This window comes from Furipterus horrens, unplaced genomic scaffold (genome assembly GCF_987537825.1).
Source record: "Furipterus horrens unplaced genomic scaffold, mFurHor1.1.pri manual_scaffold_9, whole genome shotgun sequence".
NCBI classification, from domain to species: Eukaryota; Metazoa; Chordata; class Mammalia; order Chiroptera; family Furipteridae; genus Furipterus; species Furipterus horrens.
The window spans coordinates 34979965-35000690 of record NW_028327179.1 but is presented as its reverse complement, the minus strand read 5'-3'; the positions used below and the strand labels follow the sequence as shown (position 1 = coordinate 35000690).

Sequence of the window (20726 nt, the reverse complement as noted above, 5' to 3'; positions counted from 1 at the left end):
TTATTTTGTCTAAATTTTCAAATTTACTGTTTCATGGTTGTTTGTACTATTCTCTTTATTATCTTTAATGTCTGTAGGATACAACATGATGCCTTTTTTCTTTCTTTCTTTCCTGGTATTAGTCATTTCTTCCTTCTCTCTTATTTTTCCCTAATAGTTTTCACCAGAAGTTGATCAATAGTTATTAGCTTTTCCAAAGAATGAACTTGTGTGCTTTGTTGATTCTACTTTATATTGTTTTATATTTTATTAATTTCTATGTTCTTTTTCTTTCATTCAATTGTACCTTTCCTATTTCTCAAGATAGATGCCAGGATTATAGGTTTTCAACCTTTCTTCTGCGCTAATACATCCATCTAAGCTGTAAATTCTCTAATCACATGGTTTTAGCTCCAACTGTGTTTTAATGTGTTCTTTTTTGTCGACAAATTATTTTCTAATTATCATTGTGACTTTCTTTCTTGACCTTTGCGACATTTAGAAGTATATTATTTAATTTCTGAACAAATGGTGATACATTTTTTCTTTTATTGTAATTGTTATGATTGAAGAGGTAAAAGGCAAGCCCATGGCAGGCATCAGCAAGTACTAACTCAAACTGGGAACAAAATGAGGTGGTAAAACCTGAAACTACCTGAGTGGGAGGGGCCAGGCTGATGACCTTTATGCACCAACCCTCCAACCACCACACATACACACACACACACACACACACACACACACACGCAACAACCATTAAAAAACAAGCAGTAGAAACAAGGGTCTTTCTCTTCTTTTAAAAGAAAGAGCCGTGTTAGATAATTAAATTAATAATTAAGTTAACCATAAATAATTAATTAATAGCCATATTAAATAGGAAAAGGACAGAAAGTTGACTCCAGCAAGCTTACAATGCTTGAAAGACATAAGGGAGATCAGCCTCTGTTACTGGTCAGCAGCAGCAGCAGCAGCAGCAGCAACAATGGCTTGTTCAGCCTATGTCCACCCCCCACCCAAGGAAACACTGAAAGCAGCCCCTGCTACAGTTTCAGTATCACTCCCTGTGAACTGCATAGGCCTAAGCAGCAGGCATGTTAGCAAATAACCTCAACTGCAAGGATAAGATGAAATTAAAAGTCATCAAGTGAGGCATACCAACACTGTGAAAGAAATAGAGAGTGGATAACTTTTGAACAGTTACTAGAGTAACCAGAGGATACCTTTAAGAATAATTAATATCATGAAAGCAAAGGAGCATATTGCATCTACAGAAAAGAAATAGGCAGTTACGAAAAAGAATTGACATTGGTTTTAAAATAGTTGAAATTAAACTACACTGACAAAGTCTCTTCGAAGTTCAATTTTTAAGCAAAATAATTATTTGATTTCAGGGAATGTAAAAAAATACTTTGAAAAATTTTCGATAGAAATAAACTGACAAATTAGTTTAACAATAAATCCTGGTTAAATGAATAACTTCCTTTTTTATTTAAGGTGCTGCATTTTGGCTTGTTATGCCTCAGAGGATTACTTTCTTGAAAAAGAAGGCATTTTTCTTCTTTTGGATTTATTGGCAGTGAGTATAACAATTGTGAAACAAAAATAAATGTCTTTATTAACCCCTTCCAAACTGATTACCACAAAACATTTTTCTGTAATTAAATGTGCCCCCAAAGTATTCAAATGTTTGTTTTAATCAAAATCCCATTTGGAGATTTATAATACACACTGGCATATTAAAGACTCTGAAAACTCCCCCCATGAAGAAATCAGTTTGTTTAGGACAGTGTTCCCAAACCCATGACAGCAGAGAATTTGTTTTATGAGGTTTTCTTTTTCTCACCAATTTTTCAAGAAACAGTTTGTGAAGTGCTAGACTATGTCAAAACATGTAATTTTTTATTCATAACTGTTAACTTTTTCTCTTAATATTAAAAGTTAAGGACCACATTAACAAAAGGAGTAAAAATCAGCATTTTTTAAGAACTGTGTATAATTTGTAGATAATGTGAAGAAGGTAGTGTGTCATGGACCATTTTACAGAATACTCAGGAGTGAGCATACTAAGCCTTCCAGGACAGATGTTTGCCTGTTAGCAGCTGTGAAGAATGGCAACATGGCACTATTTTATCCTCAGAGTAGCCCCTGATGGCCTTAGTGATGTGAGTCCATAGCCAAGGTAACATGGGGGGAAAAGTATAATTTTGTTTTGTTTCAATAAAACGTTAGGAGATGCTCTCACAGAGTTCTAGTTATGTCACTGTTGATTGATGACACTCTTGATTTTATTAATAGAATAACAAGCCTACTTTGATTTAGCAAAGGTACTAAAGTTATTTGAGTTCTTTCATCCCTGAAAAAAAATTAGTTGAATGTAAACTGTAATTGAAAAATAAAACTCAAGTAGGAAAAAAATATATATATACATTACATTTCTTTTTAAAAAAAGGAAAATTAGTGCTGGCCAGTGTGGCTCAGTTGGTTGGAGTGTTGATTGGAGCATTGTACTGTAAACTGAAGGGCTGAGGGTTCAATTTTAGATCAGAGTACATGCTTAGGTTGCAGGTTCAGTCCCAGGTTCGAGATGCATACAAGATACAACTGATCAATGTTTCTCTCTCACATTGACATTTCTCTCCCACTCTCTCTTTCTCCCTTCCCCGCTCTCTAAAAATCAATAAGCATGTCATTGGGTAAGGATTAAAATAAAATTAGTTAACACTAGAGATAAGAGAGCAAACTCATTAGATATAAAACACTACAAACAAAAAAATAAGTAAATGATAATTGTAATAATAATTAAAATAACCCACCATGATAAACAGGCATGAGCATAACCAGAAATCCTTGGAAAGATCTGAAAATTGAACATATACAGAAGAATGTATGTGTGGCTCTACTACTGTAGTCCTGAATGATGTAGAGCTCACCATGTTTCTCTGAATGCAGTACAAGCATGCCCAGAGGCATGTGGTGATGTGTCAGGGGATTCTCAAAGTCCCAAAATTAATTTGGTACATCTTCCTGGAATCTTGCTTTTACCTAAATGTTTGGGAGTAAAGAGTTGCATTAAACATGTGTACATATATTAAATACTTAAATTTTATATTAACATTTAAGATTAGATAGAAGACTTCAAAGACATTTCTCACTTGTGCTCACTCTCATTCATCATTAGGATTTCTGTGATGGAAAGATACAAAGACTGGTAGGAAAAGTCATACAGCTCAGTAATTGTGAGCATAGGCTGGAATCCATACTTGTTAGCTGTGTAACATGGACAACTTATTTAACATCTCTGATATCAACTTCTTCAAAACAAAAATAACACTGTTTACTTCATACACTACTGGCAGGATTATGAGTGATTATGTGTATACATACACACATATGGACATATATATATGTATATATCTATATATATGTATATATATAGATATATTCGTATATATGAGGTCTGACCAGAAAAAGTCTAGCCATTGTTAAAACAGTTTGCATGACATCAATATAACCTGGCAGCCAAGGAGAGTGGATTGAAATGACGACTTCACTGTAGTAGTCAGTGGGGGTGGAAGATGCCATTGAGTGAGCATGTGTGCTGTGTGGCCTTCGCATTCAAAATGACTGAGTGAGTAGAACAATGAATCTGCATCAAATTTTACATTAAGCTTGAATATCCCTCCAAAGAAACTATTTGGATATATCAGAATGCTGCAGCTAAGGGCAGCTGGTGATTGGCAGCTTCATCACAACAACACGCCTGCTTATGCATCACCTCTTACGCAGAAATTTTTGTGCGTGTGAAACTCAAATCACCCAGTGACTCAGCCCCCATACAGCCCAGATTTGGAACCCTGAAACTTCTGGCTTTAACCAAAATTAAAATCACCTTTGAAAGGGAAGAGATTTCAGACCATCAATCAGAAAAATATCATGGGGGAGCTGATGGAGGGTGGTAGAACTGTGTGAGGTCCCAAGGAGCCTACTTTGATGGCGACTGAATTGTCATTGTCCTATGTACAGTGTTTCTTGGATCTTCAATAAATGTCTCTTTCATATTACATTGCTGGCTACCTTCTGGACAGACCTCATATATATATATATACACTTTATGTTCATATATATATATACACAATGTTATTCTAACATTAAAAATAGTATCTGACATGTTTTTGCTATGTGTTTTTCTGTTATGAATATAATTATAAGATTATGCTTAATGTAGTTTGAACCAGTCAAGTTGAATTACAATTACAATATTCTTTAATAAAGTTTTTAAAAAGTGAAATACAGAAATAAAAAGACTCATTTTTATTGATAGTTCTGCTTAACATACTCTGCTAAAATCTTAGGTTTGTCAAAAAAATTTGTTTAACTTTTTCCATGAAACAGAAGACACATTTTTCATTCTCACCAATAACTTTATTGATCTGGATATTTTGGTATGTCAGTTTACCTCCTGCTATTGACTTCTAGTGGGTAGAGGTCAGGGGTGCTGCTAAACATCTTCCAATGCATAAGACAGCCCCACAGCAAAGAATTATTTGCCCAACATGTCAGTAGTACCAAGAAACTGCGAACCACGTTTGACGTGTTCAGTCACAGCACCTTCTCCATACACTGCACAGATCTTTTTTTGCCTTCAGTTGCATTTTTACCTTTTTTAAATAATAAAGCATAATATGCTAAATGTTGCATATCTTCTTCCATCTTTAATATTAAAATGGCTGCACAAAAATTCACCAATTTTTATGTTTTTTTAATGGATGCTGATATGACAGCTGTCACAATACAATCTAGGAGAATTGTTTTGAATGAAGTTAAAGACAACTAAACACTACTAGAGCCATTGTATGGAAAAAAGTAAACAAATTTTTGGCCAACCCAGTATTTATTCAGTGTATAATAATTGCTAATAGTAAATATTATTGAGAGTTCATTATGTTATAGGCAGTCTCACATAACTCATCATAATAACTATCTTCCTTCATTTAACAAAAGAGGAAACTGATGCTTATAAACAACAGGTTACATGTTTCCTATTCTATTAGTAGTATACTTATAAGAGTTAATCAATAAAAATTATTTCACACAGAAACCATCACTGCGGAGGTTATTGCTGTGGATCACTTTTCTCTACCTAAATTTTGGTTTGCTGAAAACTAGTTTAACAAAACAAAGGAAATATGCTTGATGTCTGATAATTTTTCTTAAATTCTTAAATACTCTTTTATGGATGCTGATTTTCAAAATACAAAATTATACCTCATTTAGAGTTATTTTCAAATATGACTATCACTTGCAGTTACCATAAGTTCTTCTCTTAGTAACGACGAGGTTACCGCTACTATGAATCTTTACAAACATTGAAGCATGTAAGTTGGAAGGATCCTGTTAACTGCAGTGACAAATACAGCACTGTTGACCTTGCTCCACCTAAAATGAACATCTTTACTTTCTTTTGCACTCTCTCTTTTTCCTAGTCAACAAAACCAATTTCAATTTTGGTCATGATGTATGTTTGTAAATACATCAGAGTTATATTGAATCTTTTTTTTTTTAATTCCTAATGTTTGAAAATTTATTTATTACGATAGGCATCTGTTGTTTGGGATTTTTATTTGCTTTTTAATCCTCATAGAGCTCATTTTTTCATTGCTTTTAGAGAGTGGGGAAGGGAGAGAGAAACATCAATTGGTTGCCTTCCATAAGCACTGTGACTGGGGGTCGAACCTGCAACCTGGGTATGTGCCCTAAACCGGAATCGAGTCGCAATCTTTCTGTTGCAGGATGACACTCCAACCAGCTGAGCCACACTGGCCAGTGCAGTGAACATCTGTTTTAACATATTAGCACCAATCATACTCAAGTAGAGCATCAATTTTATAAGGCAATCATTTAGGAGAAACTTATTAATACAAATGTTTCTCCCTTTGCAAGGATGTATTTTAATATGTATTGCAACTTTTTCTTCTTCTGTTTCTTGCAAAAGTTGAACCAGAAAAAATTCTGTAACCTGATACTTGGAATAATGGTTGAATTTTGTGATAATCCCAAAACTGCGGCTCATGTCAATGCTTGGCGGGGAAAGAAGAATATAACAGCTGCTAGCCTTTTAATTAAATTGTGGAGAAAAGAAGAAAAAGAACTAGGCGTAAAACGTGATAAACATGGAATGATTATCGGTGAGTGTATTTATAGTTGTTTGTACAAGCAATTAGATACACGTTTGTTGTTAGGGATCTTAAAAGATTAGTAAAAGGGGACTTCTGGCCAAGATGGAGGCCTAGACTGAACCGCTCTGTCTCCCTCCACAACTAAGAAGGAATACAACTACTGCAAAACCAGAAATAACCAGAAGTTCCAAAAAATAAAGCTACATGGAAGTCCAACATATGAAGTTATAAAGAAGTGGTGCTTGTCCACATGGGTAGGAAGGGTGAAGCCGGGACAGAGAGGTCAAGTTGTGCTGGCGGTGGCAGCTGCAACAACGGCGGCAGGAGGGTGGTAAGCACAGACACCCATATTTAAAAAGGCGAGAAACACGTGGGGAGCACCCCTGGCTACAGACCAGACCCGTCAGCTCGTGATTCCAACGCCTGGGAAGGCAGACCCCCATTGCCTCGGACTGTGAAGGCTAGAGTGGGTGGGGACGGAAGAAGAAGCTCCCAGTCTCAGCAGAGAGTGAATGGCAAGAATCCATCTTGGACCCCCGCCCCCACACAAAATGCCACAGCATGGTAAGAAGGGTCGCTCGGTAGTGACGAGTGAACAGGGCTGCACCCCCTATAGCATAGGAGGTGTGACAGCCCCGCCCAGGAAGCAAAGGTAAACACAAAACGGTCAGGTTGGCACTGATCATAGTAGAGATCCCGGTGACGCAGCTGACCAGACAGCACATATCTAGTCTAATGAAGCAGCAGATAGGAAATCTTTCTGACGCACAGTTCAGAGCTTTGGTTATATGAATGCTTACAGACCTAACAGCAGGTCTTAAGCAAGACAAGGAGGGAATGAAGGCTAGTCCTGCTGAAATGAATGAAAACACATGCAAAACTAGTGGGAAGGGAAAGAAAACCAGGGGTCAAATCAACAAACAGTCAACCAGTGCAGAAAGAGAAAATGAAAAGTGAGGAAAATGAGGAGAGGCTCAGAAACCTATGGGACAGCTACAAGTGGGCCAACATCCAAATCATAGGGTTGCCAGAAGATGAAGAAGAAGAACTAGAAATTGAAAAATTGTGTGAAAAAATAATGAAGTAGAACTTCCTTATCTTGGGGAAAAAAATAGACTTACAGGTCCAGGAAGCACAGAGAGTTCCCAAAAAACTGGACCCAGGGTGAACCACAACAAGACACATTATAATCAAAATTTCAAAAATTAAGGATAAAGAGAGAATCTTAAAAGCAGCAAGAGAGAAGAAGAGAATTACATACAAAGGGGTCCCAATAAGACTATGAGCTGGTTTCTCAAAAGAAACTCTGCAGGCAAGAAGGGACTGGCAAGAAATATTCAAGGTAATGAAAAGCAAAAACCTACAACCACGATTACTCTATCCAGCAAAGCTGTCATTCAGAATAGGAGGGCAGAGAAAGTGCTTTTAGGACAAAGTAAAACTGAAGGAGTTCATCAGATCCAAATCACTGTTATATGAAATATTAAAGGGACTTGTTTAGGAGAAAGAGGACCAAAACTATGAACATTAAAATGAAAACTGTATCACAACAACCAATAATAGAAGCTAGGGAACCAAAACAAAGGCAAACTAAGTAGGCAACAAGAGTGGGAAAAGTATTATAAGTATGGGGAACATTATGGGGGGAGGTCAGCTGGGAGAGGGGAGGGGAGAAAGGGAGGGAGATGGTACAGGAATTAAGCATAGTAGGAGGGTGTTGAGAAGAACTATATGCACAACCAATGGGCATGGACTAAGGGGGCAGAGACAACTGGAGAGAGGGGGGTCACTGGGTGGAGGGGAACCAAGGGAAAAGAAATTGGAACAACTATAAGAGCTTAATCAATAAAGCATATTTTTTAAAAATATGAATAAAGTAATACACACAAATAACAGTTATAGTGGTAACCAGAGTGGAAGGGAGAGGGGGAAGGATGAAGAGGGTAAAGAGAGGTCAAATCTATTGGTGCTGAAGGGATACTAGACTGAGATGAGCCCACAATGCAATATGCAAATGATGTATAATAGAATTGTAAGCTTGAAACTTATATAATGTTTTTAATAACTTATGTAATGTTTTGTTAACTTATATAATGTTACCCCAATAAATTTAGTTTAATATAAATAAGATATTAGGAAAGGACTGTCACCCCTTTGTTTAAAGTTCTTTTACAGGAGTTTACACATCTTGCCATCATAAAACTTAAGCATATTAGTAGCAGACTCATATTTTTATAGAAATTTTCTGGAATGGTATTTAATTATATTCTTTAACTTGAAAAAACTAACAGTACTTCCTAAAGAAGCTTCTTTGGCCTACCTGCTTTCACAAATAGATTCAGTAATATTTCATTTACCATTAAAAATTGGGATATAAACAGAGTGCTTATAAACAGTTTTTATAGTATTTTGTACATTTTTGTTGATTCATACTTATAAAATTTACTTTTTATTTGAAGAAACTTTTCTAAATAAAAATAAATCAAATGTTTCATGAATTTTAATTACTAGATTGTAAGTTAATGAGGTTTACAAATCAGAATTTATAGTTCATTTATCTGTTCTACAGTGCTACATTACATTTTCTAAACATCTTAATATTCTTCTTATGGTTTCATCGAAACTGTTAGTATTACCTTTTTCTTTTTTATCCTCACCCAAGGATATGTTTATTGATTTTAGAGAATGAGGAAGGGAGAGAGAGAAACATTGATGTGAGAAACAAACACCTATGTGAAAGAGAAACTTGGATCAGTACCTCCAATACAGCCGGGTTTGGGACCTGCAACCTAAGTATTTGCTCTGACCAGGAATCAAACCCACAACCTTTTGGTGTAGGGGATGACGCTTCAACCAATTGAGCCACCTGGCCAGGGCACTATTATTTATTTTTTAATGAAAATGCTTCTCCTTTAACTTCTGATGATTTATATCTTCAATCTGATTTTATTATTTCTGAGTTTTGATCTATAACATCATAAAATCGTTTTTATATTTATAGCATAGTATGTTGAAACCAAAAGCAAAGACATCACATCTTTGTTAAACTGACGTTGTTCAAAATCTGGATTTCAAAATTAGTAGAGTTACATAAGAGTTTCACTCTTTAAAAAGTAATTTTGTGAAATTTTCATATCTTACATAAATAATAAAAATGAAAGCTATAGGTTTTGCCACAGAATGAGGAAGAAATCACAGGTTACTTATGCTTTCAAAAGAGTAACCATATATAAAGCACTATTTTACTGTATTATATGAAGTTTTTATATATTTTATGGTGTCTGGACTAAAATCTCAAAATTAAGTATTAATTTACTACGGTTTTTATCTGTCCCTTCTATGTTTTTCTGACATCTAACGATTAGATACAAAGAGACCTCTATTTACTAGTTTTCAAGAAGAGCAAAAAATCATGCCACTGCCTGCCAACTGCCCGACGGTTGCTGTTATGGATGTCGCAGAGAACATTAGAGCAAAAATTTATGCTGTATTGGACAAACTAGGTAAGAAGCTACTCGTCAGATTCCCAAGAGCCTCTCTTGTTTTGCTAAGTATGTAAGCTGATTTTGCTTTGGAACCCATTTTCAAACATGATGAATGAAAGTCCCTTTATACAGATAAATGCATGTTCCATTGTTATCCCAATGTCCAGGCTACAGACCTGATCAGTTTAATCAGGATGTGTGGGACCCAAACAGCGGTATTTTTAAATCTCCTCAGACAATTCCAGTGTGCAGCCAGGATTAAAGGCAGTTAGTTTAGATGACTAGGCTTAAACACTAGAATTCTGAATCACCTGTGTTTGTTTTTTTAAAAGATTTTATTTATTTTTAGAGAGAGGGGAAGGGGGAAGGGAGGGAGAGAAACATCAACATTGTGGTTGCCTCTCACATGCTCCCAATCGGAGACCTGCCTGCAACCCAGGCATGTGCCCTGACTGGGAATCAAACCGGCAACCCTTTGGTTCACAGGCCGGTGCTCAGTCCACTGAGTCACATCAGCCAGGGCCTGAGTTGTTTTTCATTTTTAAGTCCTTGATTTTTACTAAGGAAAAAATTGTCACTCTTCAGGTTCTCATAGTACAATATCGTGGTCTGACCACAGCATAGAAAGTATTCCTCTTTAATGACGGCATAAGGATGACCTGGCAGAGGTTTGTTACAGAAGGAAGTCAACCTCACAGAGTAATCTTTAATAAAACAAAAGGAGTTCAAAACTATTTGCATTTTTTATGGTGTGTGTGTGTATATATATATATAAATTTTTTTTTTAATCACTTGCTCTGTTAAAGTAAGTCTTTCTTTATAAACTTTGTTTAGATTTCGAAAATTTACCTGGCCTATCTACTGAAGATTTTATCACTCTTTGTATCATACATAGATATCTTGATTTTAAAGTGAGTACCTTCTTAACCATGTTATTAAAATATAGTATAGCAAAAAAATCAATTGGGAAATAAAGATCTGTTCATAGTTGTGAGCATTCAACTTATGTGTACTGTGCAGTTTTTATTTTCCATTTTGTATCTGGTACTATTAAAAAAATGTACAAAAATAATTGTGTATTTTCTATGGGATAAGATTTCATCCTACTATTAGTTTATGAAAGAAGATGGCTGTTACGAGATAGGGCTATTAAGAAGCTTAACAGAATGTTTAAAATATAATTTCTTCTCTTTATAGAACATTAGGAGCTAGAATTAAGTGAATTATTTCTTATTAAAATAAATTATTGATACTTATTAAGGTATTATCTACTTTATATGATGATTAAATATAACCAGCTTATTTTGGTAAATAAATGCTTTTGAAGTTTCAGGGGTGTCTTTTCAAGTAAATATTTTCTTCTGCTAATACTAGTCTACTGTGTATTTGAATGTTGTAAATGAATAAACTATTTTCAAGTGAAAATAAGACTAATTTTATCCCTATCCTGGATATATAAATTTTTCTTTAAATTTAAATACAATCAAGCACATTAATTTCCAGACAGCCCAGAATATGCTATGGAGCTATCAGTTTGATGGAACCATGGAATTTAAGAGCTTGAGATACAATTACTGCTTTAGCAAGAAGGTGGAGGGTGTAAGGCCAAATTCCTCAGGGTGGCTGGGTTCCAGGGTTCCAGGAATTACTGTGTTCGTTGTCCTATAAATTCAGCTTGACTCATCCTTCAATATAAAGCTCTAGGAAGGAAAGTGTCAGTAGTGCAGGAGAATGAAACTAAAGCAGCAGTTTCTGCAGCTGTGAAGAGTGACTGTAAACCAGAGGGCAGTGGTGATGGCAGTGAAGTAAACGTAGGTAGTGGAGCCTCACCCATGAATACCTTATCGTTGAAAAACATCTGGTAAATTACTTCTGAAAATTCTCACATAACTGGTACTGCAAATCATTCCCAATGTACTTAACTTATTGCTAAGAAGTAACTTAGGAAAAGCTGGTTTGTTAAGTGTTAACTTTGGGACAACAATCACAATAAAGAATTACCTAAAATTGTATCTTTTATTTTCAGTTAATTTAACCTTTTAAATGTAAACTGTGTTATAACAGATTGGAGAAATATGGAATGAAGTATGTGAAGAAATAAAATCAGAAAAGTTAATACCAGTAACTACAGATAGAAATATTTTGGAAGCTATTACAACAGCTTCAGAAAATATTGGAAAGATGGTTGCTTCTCTGCAAAGCGAGATGATTGAAAGCCAAGCACGCCAAGATGTACAAAATGAACAAAAAGTATATACAAAAGTAAGCCACAGATACCATTGAGTCACAAGATAATAATTCCATTATATACACTAGTTCAAGTTCTCCATATATGTTTGCCTTGCTTGTGAATGTTTCAGCACTTAAAAGTTATTTTGTAGTTTTCTCTTATGTTACTTTCACTGTCTTTGTACAGTTTTTAAAGACACCATGGAATTAAGAGCTTAAGATACTCAATTACTATATTCAGTGCTGTTTTATGGCATTATAATCTGATTTCTACAGGCTTATATTTCAAAAGGTAAAGACATCTGAAACACGTCCCTTTTTTTGAAATGTCAAACAGAATTCCAAAAATTGTTGGCTATTGTAATGTACACATTCAGCAAATTCTGACAGATGGTGTATCTCTGTGACTATAGGTAAAACTTCACTGAGAAAGTGGGTCCTCATCCCCCACCCTGCGATAAGCCCTCACTGGTACGCCAGCCACAGGCACATCGGCAAGCCACATGCTCACTTCAGTGCCTAAACACCATGAGCATTCTAAGTCCAGGAAGAAACTGGTCTCTGACTTGAGCTAATGAGAGAAAGCTTGTGAGGGAAATGCAAGCCATTTCTCTAACACTTTGCTGCACAGGTGGGAAACTGACACACAGAAGCTTTTGAGCAGATATGCTGTGGCTGTTTAAATTAACTTGTCCACAGACACAAAGATGATGTAAATTCTCCATTTATGCCCGGCGATCCTTCACAACTGCAATTAAATATTTAAAACCCTTTAAGGTGATTCCCAAAGTGTTTTCTACTGCCTGCTCCTTTCACATAGACTATTAAAATTTACATTTTTAGCCTAGTGGAACTCTGCACGCACCTATGAATTTTGTTCTGTTTTAGACACCTCCTTGCTTGAAAGTTTTGTTAAGAATTTTTATTTGTGGGTGCTGCCATTTAACCCATTTATTTGCTCTTAAGCGGGGTAGCCCTATTGGAAGTTCTGCGGCCTCATTAGTTCTGTTGAATGACGTAATGTCTACTCTGTGGACTGGCTGTTGTTGATATGCTGGTTATTGCTGATTTGTTATCATAGCTCTGACACCACTTATTTTTTAGCAAGTATTTAATTAAATACTCCTAGATTCGTGATTTAAACTTATTGTGTGTGTGACTTAAACTTAATAGTGTATTTTACACCAACCAAGGGCCTGTGTCCTCTGGTGATATATTTAGGGGATAGACTGTTGAGAAGTATAGCCTTTGCGATTTGCCAGTAGTTACCTCCCTGGACTGCATCACCACAGCAAACTCAGCACTCTCATGAAACTGTGTGTCTAGCTGCAGTCACAGATTAGAAGTAGTTTTACCAATATAATCTTGCTTAAACTATTATCAGTAGCAGCAGGAACCTATTTTCTCCTGGGAATTTGTTGCTGGGTCATTCATATTATTTTATTCTGGATTATTATCCATCTTCATAACTGACAATCATGTGAAACAATCAGTGTTGCTGAGAATGCTGTTATTTTTATATTTTACATTTTTACAACAACACTTGGTATTACATTTCAAGGGAAACAATTCAAATCCTAGACAACAAAAGATGATTTTTTATTTTAATACTTTCATTTTTTTAAGTTCTTGAACTTTATGATTATTCTAATTCTTTTGCTAAACAGCCTTAAAATTTACTTTGGCCAAAACTAGGTCTTCCTTTGAAATAAGGGCTTTCATAGAAACTGGAACTCTTTTTTTTTTTTAAATTTAATTTTATTGATTATGCTGTTACGGTAGTCCCAGTTTTTTTCCCCTTTGCTCCCCTGTACCCAGGACCACCCCCCCCCACCTTCCCTCCAGCAATCCATGTCCATGGGTCATGCATATAAGTTCTTTGGCTTCACCCTTTCCTATATTATTCTTAACTTCCCCCTGTCTATTTTGTGCCAACCAATTATGCTGCTTAATCCCTGAACCATTTCCCTATTTCTCCCCCTTCCCCCTCCCAGCTGATAACCCTCCACATGATCCCCATACCTATGATTCTGTTCGTATTCTGGTTTCCTTAGTTGGATTTTTTTTTTTTTTTTTAGATTCAGTTGTTGATAGTTGTGAGTTTGTTGTCATTTTAGTGTTCATAGTTTTTATCTTCTTTCTCTTAAATAAGTCCCTTTAACGTTTCATTTAATAATGGCTTGGTGATAATGAACTCTTTTAGCTTTACCTTGTCTGGGAAGCATTTCATCTGCCCTTCCATTCTAAATGATAGCTTTGCTGGATAGAGTAGTCTTGGTTGTAGGTCCTTGCATTCTATCATATTGAATACTTCTTGCCAGTCCTTCTTGCCTGCAAAGTTTCTTTTGAGAAGTCAGCTGTTAGCCTTATAGGCTCCTCTTTGTAGGTAATTCTGCTTTTCTCTTGCTGCTTTTAAGATTCTCTCTTTATCTTTAGGCTTCGGCATTTTAATTATGATGTGTGTTGGTGTGGTCCTCTGGGTCTAGCTTGTTTGGGACTCTCTGTGCTTTCTGACTTGTATGTCTATTTCCTTCGCCAAATTTGGAAAGTTTTTCTTCGTTATTTTTTAACATAAGCTTTTGATTTCCTGCTCTTCCTTTTCTCCCTCTGGCACGCCTATGATTTGGATGTTGGCAAATTTAAGGTTGTCCCAGAGGTTCCTAAGCCTCTCCTCATTTTTTTTCAATTCTTATTTCCTCATTCTGTACTGATTGACTGTTTTTTTCTTCCTTGTATTCCAAACCATTGATTTGAACCCCGGTTTCCTTCCCTTTACCATTGGTTTTGTTTGGATTTTCCTTTGTTTCATTTAGCATAGTCTTCACTTCTTCCCTTATGCGTTTGCCATACCAAGCATATCTGTCAAGCCTGTGAGCATATTTATCACCAGTGTTTTGAATTCTGCGTCTTTTAGGTTGGCTATCTCCGTGTCTCTTAGTTCTCCCACTGGAACCTTGATTCATTCCCACTTTTGGGCCATACTTCTCTGTCTGCTCATCTTGACAGGCTCCTGTGTTTGTTTGCCTCTGTGTCTTAGGTAAAGCTGCCGCTCCTGTTGAAACTGGAACTCTTAATAATCTTTCTCATTTCAGATACAAGCCACACACAAGCAAAAAGAGCTGGCTAATAAATCATGGGAAAATTTCTTGGCTAGAACATCAAATGCTAAAACTTTAAAGGTAGGGTTTTTGATATATTATGATATCCACAACAAATAGCTAACTCTGACAAATGTTTTCAGGAATAAATATTCAGTTTTTCTGTTGATCTTTCTGTAGAATACTAACACTATTAGATCCTCATATGCAATTTAAGGTGAAAACAAAAACTATGAATTTTTACAGTTACAGAAGATGCCACTCTGAGTTTTATTTGATTTAGCAGTAGGAAGCAAGGGTGCTGTTTCTGGTTTGCATAAAGGAGATGATAGCTAGGAATGAGCTTCTACTTTCCATTCTGAGCCTTCTGATTCATTGATCTGTTCTGTAAGAAGCAGAGTGAAGAACAGAGAAATTTATTGTCCATATTATTCTCTCCCCGAAGGATGTTTCCCCTCCATGACCACCAAAAGAAAAATGTTACATTAAAGTTTAAATGTGAATTTGGGATAAACACCCATTTGGAAGGTGCATCTGCTAGAAACTAGAAGCCAAAATGTTTATAATGCTAATTTTTCATGTGAAATATATTAGAAGCACCATGGATTTCCCAAATCTCATTACTTTTATCCAATTTTTCCATTAAGACTTTGAAAAGATTTTTACATGATGTTATGATTCTTCCTCTAGATAGGCAATTGTTAAATGTTATGTTAGTCCATGAAAATAGTGGAAGGATGTTAAGATAGCACAACCAAAGCTAAGAACACACTTATTCAAAATATGTCTTCCCCTTCTCACTGAAGATTCTTCCCAACTTTACTTATAAAATATGCTTGTAACTACCTGTATTTTTAAGGAACAGTTAATGAAAATCAACCCCTTCCAAGCAGATCATTGGTTTCCTTGAATTTCATCTGTTCTAATGCTTTAGGTATTGAGCTTGAATATAACTGCAACAAATTATATAATTTATATTATTCTAAATGCTTGAATCATTTAAGTGTACTAAGTTAGTATTTAACTCATGCAAAATACTTGGAAAACATGCATTGCCTGATGTAAATTCAGTAGCTTATTCAATGATGCATTAAAAATTGAACCTACAAACTAGTAGTTACCTAATAGTCATGGATGTAAAGTACAGCACAGGGAATATAGTTACTAATATTGTAATAGCTATGCCTAGTGTCAGGCGGATACTGGAAATATCAAGGGGAATACTTTGTAAGGTATATGATTACCAAACAATTATGCTATATACCTGAAACTAATACAAAATCATGTTGAACATAAGCTGTAATTAAAAAAATATATATGTGTGTGCTAAAAAAAAAAGTAATTTCTTAAAAATGAAAAAAAAAATTGAACCTGATTTCTGTAGGACCTGCTTTATCCCTTGGTATATGACCAGGATTTTGGGAAATCTCAGTGATCTCTTTAGGTGACTGGTGTCTTCTGCTAATAACTATCTTCTTAGCTTAAATAATACATGAAGATTCCAGCACTAATAAAACAAGAATAAGCCAGGCACAATTAAATATAAATTGTATACTTTGTTGTTAAGTATCATAGTTAATGCTTTAATAGCAATATTATTTTCTTTCTAATTTAAAATCTTCAGAAAGCCAAAAGACTTCAGGAAAAAGCTATAGAATCCTCTAGATACAGTGAGCAACCACCAAATACAATATTTCACCGGACGGATATTAAAGGCCTTAACACTACGGTAAGATTCTTTTTCCTCCATTACTTTTCTTAGTAGATACTGATTTAGTCCCCAGTGTGTTATTGCCATGGGGTTTGGCCTCATATTTTTTATGTTTGCTGTTCAAATTTCATACAGTTAAGGCAGATTTGTCTTCAAGGTACCTTCACCCTCATCCAATGCTGCTCTAGACTAGGCCCAGCCCTCCAGGATCCCCAAGAAACTACTGCAAATACTAGTCAGATTATATCTCCACACTCCTTTGACTGAAGATGTGCAGTGCCTCCTTTGCCTGGCCAACAGATCTATGCCATATGCCAGTATTCCTGGTGTTCTCTTCTAGACGTAATTCGGCCCTGGTTGCAAAGCTGATAAGCAGTATAAGTAGGATTTACACCCACTTGCCTGGCTCCACAGCCCTTACCTTTCCAGTGTCCTGCTGCTTCCTATTTACTTATATGTACGTTTTGTGTCTTTTCCAAAGTAAGCTGAAGGATGAATGAATTTTCCTGCTATTGAAAAAATGTTGTAAATTGACTCATACATATTTACCTTTTGCTTTTTTAGGTGCCCTCTGGTCGGGTAGTAGTGGTGGAAAGCACTCCTGCCCGATTAGTGGGAGGACCTCTGGCTGATACAGATATTGCTCTTAAAAAACTTCCTATTCGAGGAGGAGCCTTACAAAGAGTGAAAGCAGTGAAAACTGTAGAAGAGCCAAAGAAGAGTGTGCCTACATAAACTGCTCTAGAAAATTTTTGAGATAAATTCTGCTTATAATTTTTAGTTAAATATATCTTTATATAAAGTGTAAAGCAAATATTTTAGAATAAATATTTTAGTAGAATTGTATTAAAACTAAAAGCAAGCACATACAATTTTTTATTGAAAATATTAATATATAGCATCAGGGGGTTGTCATCAATATTTAGTGATCTTTCACTAATTGTCTCAACTGAAATCGTAAATCATATTGTATCAGTTAAGACTCTTTTGGTTGCATCTGAACTATTCCAACTGATTTAAGCCAAAAAGAGAAAATACAAAAAACATTTATAGGCTCTGTAGCTACCAAATCTAGGAGCAATTAAGACTACAGGTATTGTTGGATCTAGGGACTGAAACTCCTTCCTTAGCAGCTCCTGGATTATATTCTCCCAGGTTGATATCCAGTAGAAAAGAGTGCACCCCTGTCTCTCAACAGTCCTGCAACTGCCTCTGCATTCTGGGACCCCTGACTGGCTACATGCCCACTCCTGAGCTATTCACCATGACTTTGGCCACATGTGAGTACTGCCCACTCCCGGAGCCAAAAGCAGGTCAGCCTGCTGAAAGTATATGGATGGAGTGGAGCAGGGACTCAGGATATTGTTATCATGAGTATATATAAACACTGGGCAGCAAAAACATTAGCAACAAGTATGTTGGTCTAAATAAAATATTATCTCTGTTTTAAAAAGCAAATGTTAGTCATGAGGCAAACAATAAAATTAAGATTAAAAAATAGATGGTTTTACTTTTAACATATAAGTATGCAAAGTAAACTCTGTGCTACTTCTCTTTATTGGGGAAGGAAAAGGAAGAGTGGAGGAAGTGTTTTCCCTCCTTCTGTGGTGGAGTCATCTTGCAAAAGCGTAGGAGGTAAATGCTGGATGTAGAGTAGTATCTGCATCCCTGTGTACCTTTATGAGGTTCCCACAGCCTGTCTCTCTCCTCATCAAACCCCTCCTCCACCCAGGAAACCCCAAAGTTGAGTTCGTGTCCAGGGCTGGGAGAAAAAAAGAAGCTGTTTTCTTGGACAGGAAGACATACTAGAATTTGTCTAGCTTCTAAGCCTATAGGGCACACTCCGTAGTGTACTGGTAAATGTACAACTGGCTCTTCAGGGGGGAAAAGCCCTCATTTGTACATTTACCAATTTGCACTCCACTATGACCAATTCTAAGCTATCAGTATGATGCTACTGAATGCAGAGTTGGGAAGACATTCATAGTCCATTTTCATTATCCAACATCTCACTAGGCCCATCTTTTTTATTATTCTAATTTAAATATTCTTTAAGGATTTTATTTGCTTATTTTTTAAGAGATGAAAAGGGAGGGAAACAGAGAGCAGGAAAAACATCTATAGGTTGCCCCTTGCACGCCCCCACTGGGGACCTGGCCTGCAACCCAGGAAAGTGCTCTGACTGGGAATCGAACCAGCAACCTTTCAGTTCACAGTCCAGCATTCAACCCACTGAGCCACACCAGCCAGGACTAATTTTAAAATTTTATTTTTATTTATTGATTTTAGAGAGAGAGAGGAAGAGAGAAAAATCAACATCAATTTGTTGTTCCATCCATTCATTGCATTAACTGGTTGACTCCTGTATGTGATCTAACTGGGTATTGAACCCACAACCTTGGAGTGACAGGGACGATGCTTTAACCAACTGAGCTACCCTACCAGAGCTAGACCCATATTCTACTTCCTCCTTCCTTCATCTTCTCTCTCCCCACAACTCATATTCCTCCAGGAATTTTCCTTTAATCTCATCTGTGAGGACAGTAACATCTGCAATGAGGGGAGAAACTGTTGTTATTGTTTTAATTAGAATGAGTTGCCAGTTCACCTCTGGCCAGCAGCCTTTTACCCTGGCCCAGCTACCCATTCTGTGGCCCAGGAGAGTAGATTATATGCATCAGCTTATTCTTGAGCTTTCTCCCCTCCCGAATCCCTTTCGCTGTTACCACCACCCACAACACAACATTAGGAGATATCATTTGTTCCTCTTCTTCACGGGAAGCCCTAAGCACAGATTCCATGTAAAAGGGAGTAACTGAGACACAAGAATGGATGTGGGTAGAAACATGCAATGATGAGATACCCATACAAAAAACACCAAATACACCTCAATTACATCTCAGATACACACAGAATCAAGATGAAGTGTCCATGGCTAAGAACAATGAGTCTTTGTCCCATTTTGTAAACTGTAAGCTCCTTCCTCAGACTAAGCTCCCTAAGAACAAGGCAGAAACCATATCTCATTCATTACTGTAACCAATACCTCAGTGAATTAATTACTGAGTAAGTGTAATGGTGGTCTCAGCTCCTGGCAGCCTTTCCCTTGAGCTCAGCAAATGCAGCGGAGTCCTGAGCTCAAAGAGAAGATTCAGCCAACAAAATACCATACAAGTAAGGCTAAACTCAGACATGTTAAAGTAGTTCAAGAGATGAGGCGTGAATACTATTACATTAATAAAACATGTCTAGAAACAATATCACTTGGTTGAATAGCATTTTTGTCTGTAACATGACTTGATAGCTCCAGATTAATTAGGACTGACTACAATCATAATACCCTCTGATGGCCCTGGCCAGTGTGTCTCAATTGGTTAGAGCATCATCCCATACACCAAAGGGTCGCAGGTTTGATTCCCAGTCAGGGCACATATCTAGGCTGCTTATGAGAGGCAACCAATCCCTTTATCTCTATCTCCTTTTCTCTCTCTCTCACTCTGCCTGCCCCCTCGCCCCTTCTCTCTAAAAGCAAAGAAAAAATGTTCTCAGGTGAGGATTAAAAAAAACAAAAACTCTGATATCTGTAGATCTTAACCTATCAGGAAGAAGAAAGAAAAAACAGGGCAGGTTATTACCCAGCAACCATTTAACAGCTGAATAAATGTAGGTGTGTGAATGGTAGCAACGTTTAATCCAGACACTTTAACTCGGTAGACAGACTGTACCCAAGTGTGCCTATTACAATTGCAGCCACCTGCAGGGAGTGAGTGAATCAGGCTTTCTGACAATGTCACTAACTCTGAGTCTCCCTGTCTCACATCCTGTGCTCCCACTCCTCTTCCGAGCCCCAGGGGATGTACTGCCTTGCCTATCCAGCAGGACTGAGAGCTGGACAGTGTATTTCCTTCCATGAGTCAGTAGAGAGAAGATTTCAGGCAAAAACTTTTGCTAACAAACTAAATGGAAATAAAGTCAAAAGAATAAAAATGATGGGGTATAATGAGCACAGATGCAAGTGGCTTTAACACCTGCCAAGTAATGAGATTTT

The 20726-nt window shown here is 36.5% G+C and overlaps 1 protein-coding gene across 3 annotated transcripts in view; it reads left to right on the top strand.

Annotated features, from left to right (window-relative positions):
- The window catches only part of CFAP69 (cilia and flagella associated protein 69), a 73590-nt gene extending 56115 nt beyond the window's left edge, over positions 1–17475 (top strand). For 2 of the 3 annotated variants that reach the window (XM_090287867.1, XM_090287866.1), the window contains exons 16-23: positions 1474–1555; positions 5972–6164; positions 9521–9658; positions 10475–10551; positions 11705–11902; positions 14962–15048; positions 16592–16696; positions 17243–17475. In XM_090287867.1, coding sequence (XP_090143993.1) covers positions 1474–1555; positions 5972–6164; positions 9521–9658; positions 10475–10551; positions 11705–11902; positions 14962–15048; positions 16592–16696; positions 17243–17413 — 1051 coding nt within the window. In that variant the 3' untranslated portion in view covers positions 17414–17475. The remainder of the gene's footprint in view (positions 1–1473; positions 1556–5971; positions 6165–9520; positions 9659–10474; positions 10552–11704; positions 11903–14961; positions 15049–16591; positions 16697–17242) is intronic. The other variant, XM_090287868.1, reaches the window with a different exon arrangement.
- The last annotated feature ends 3251 nt before the right edge of the window (positions 17476–20726 follow it).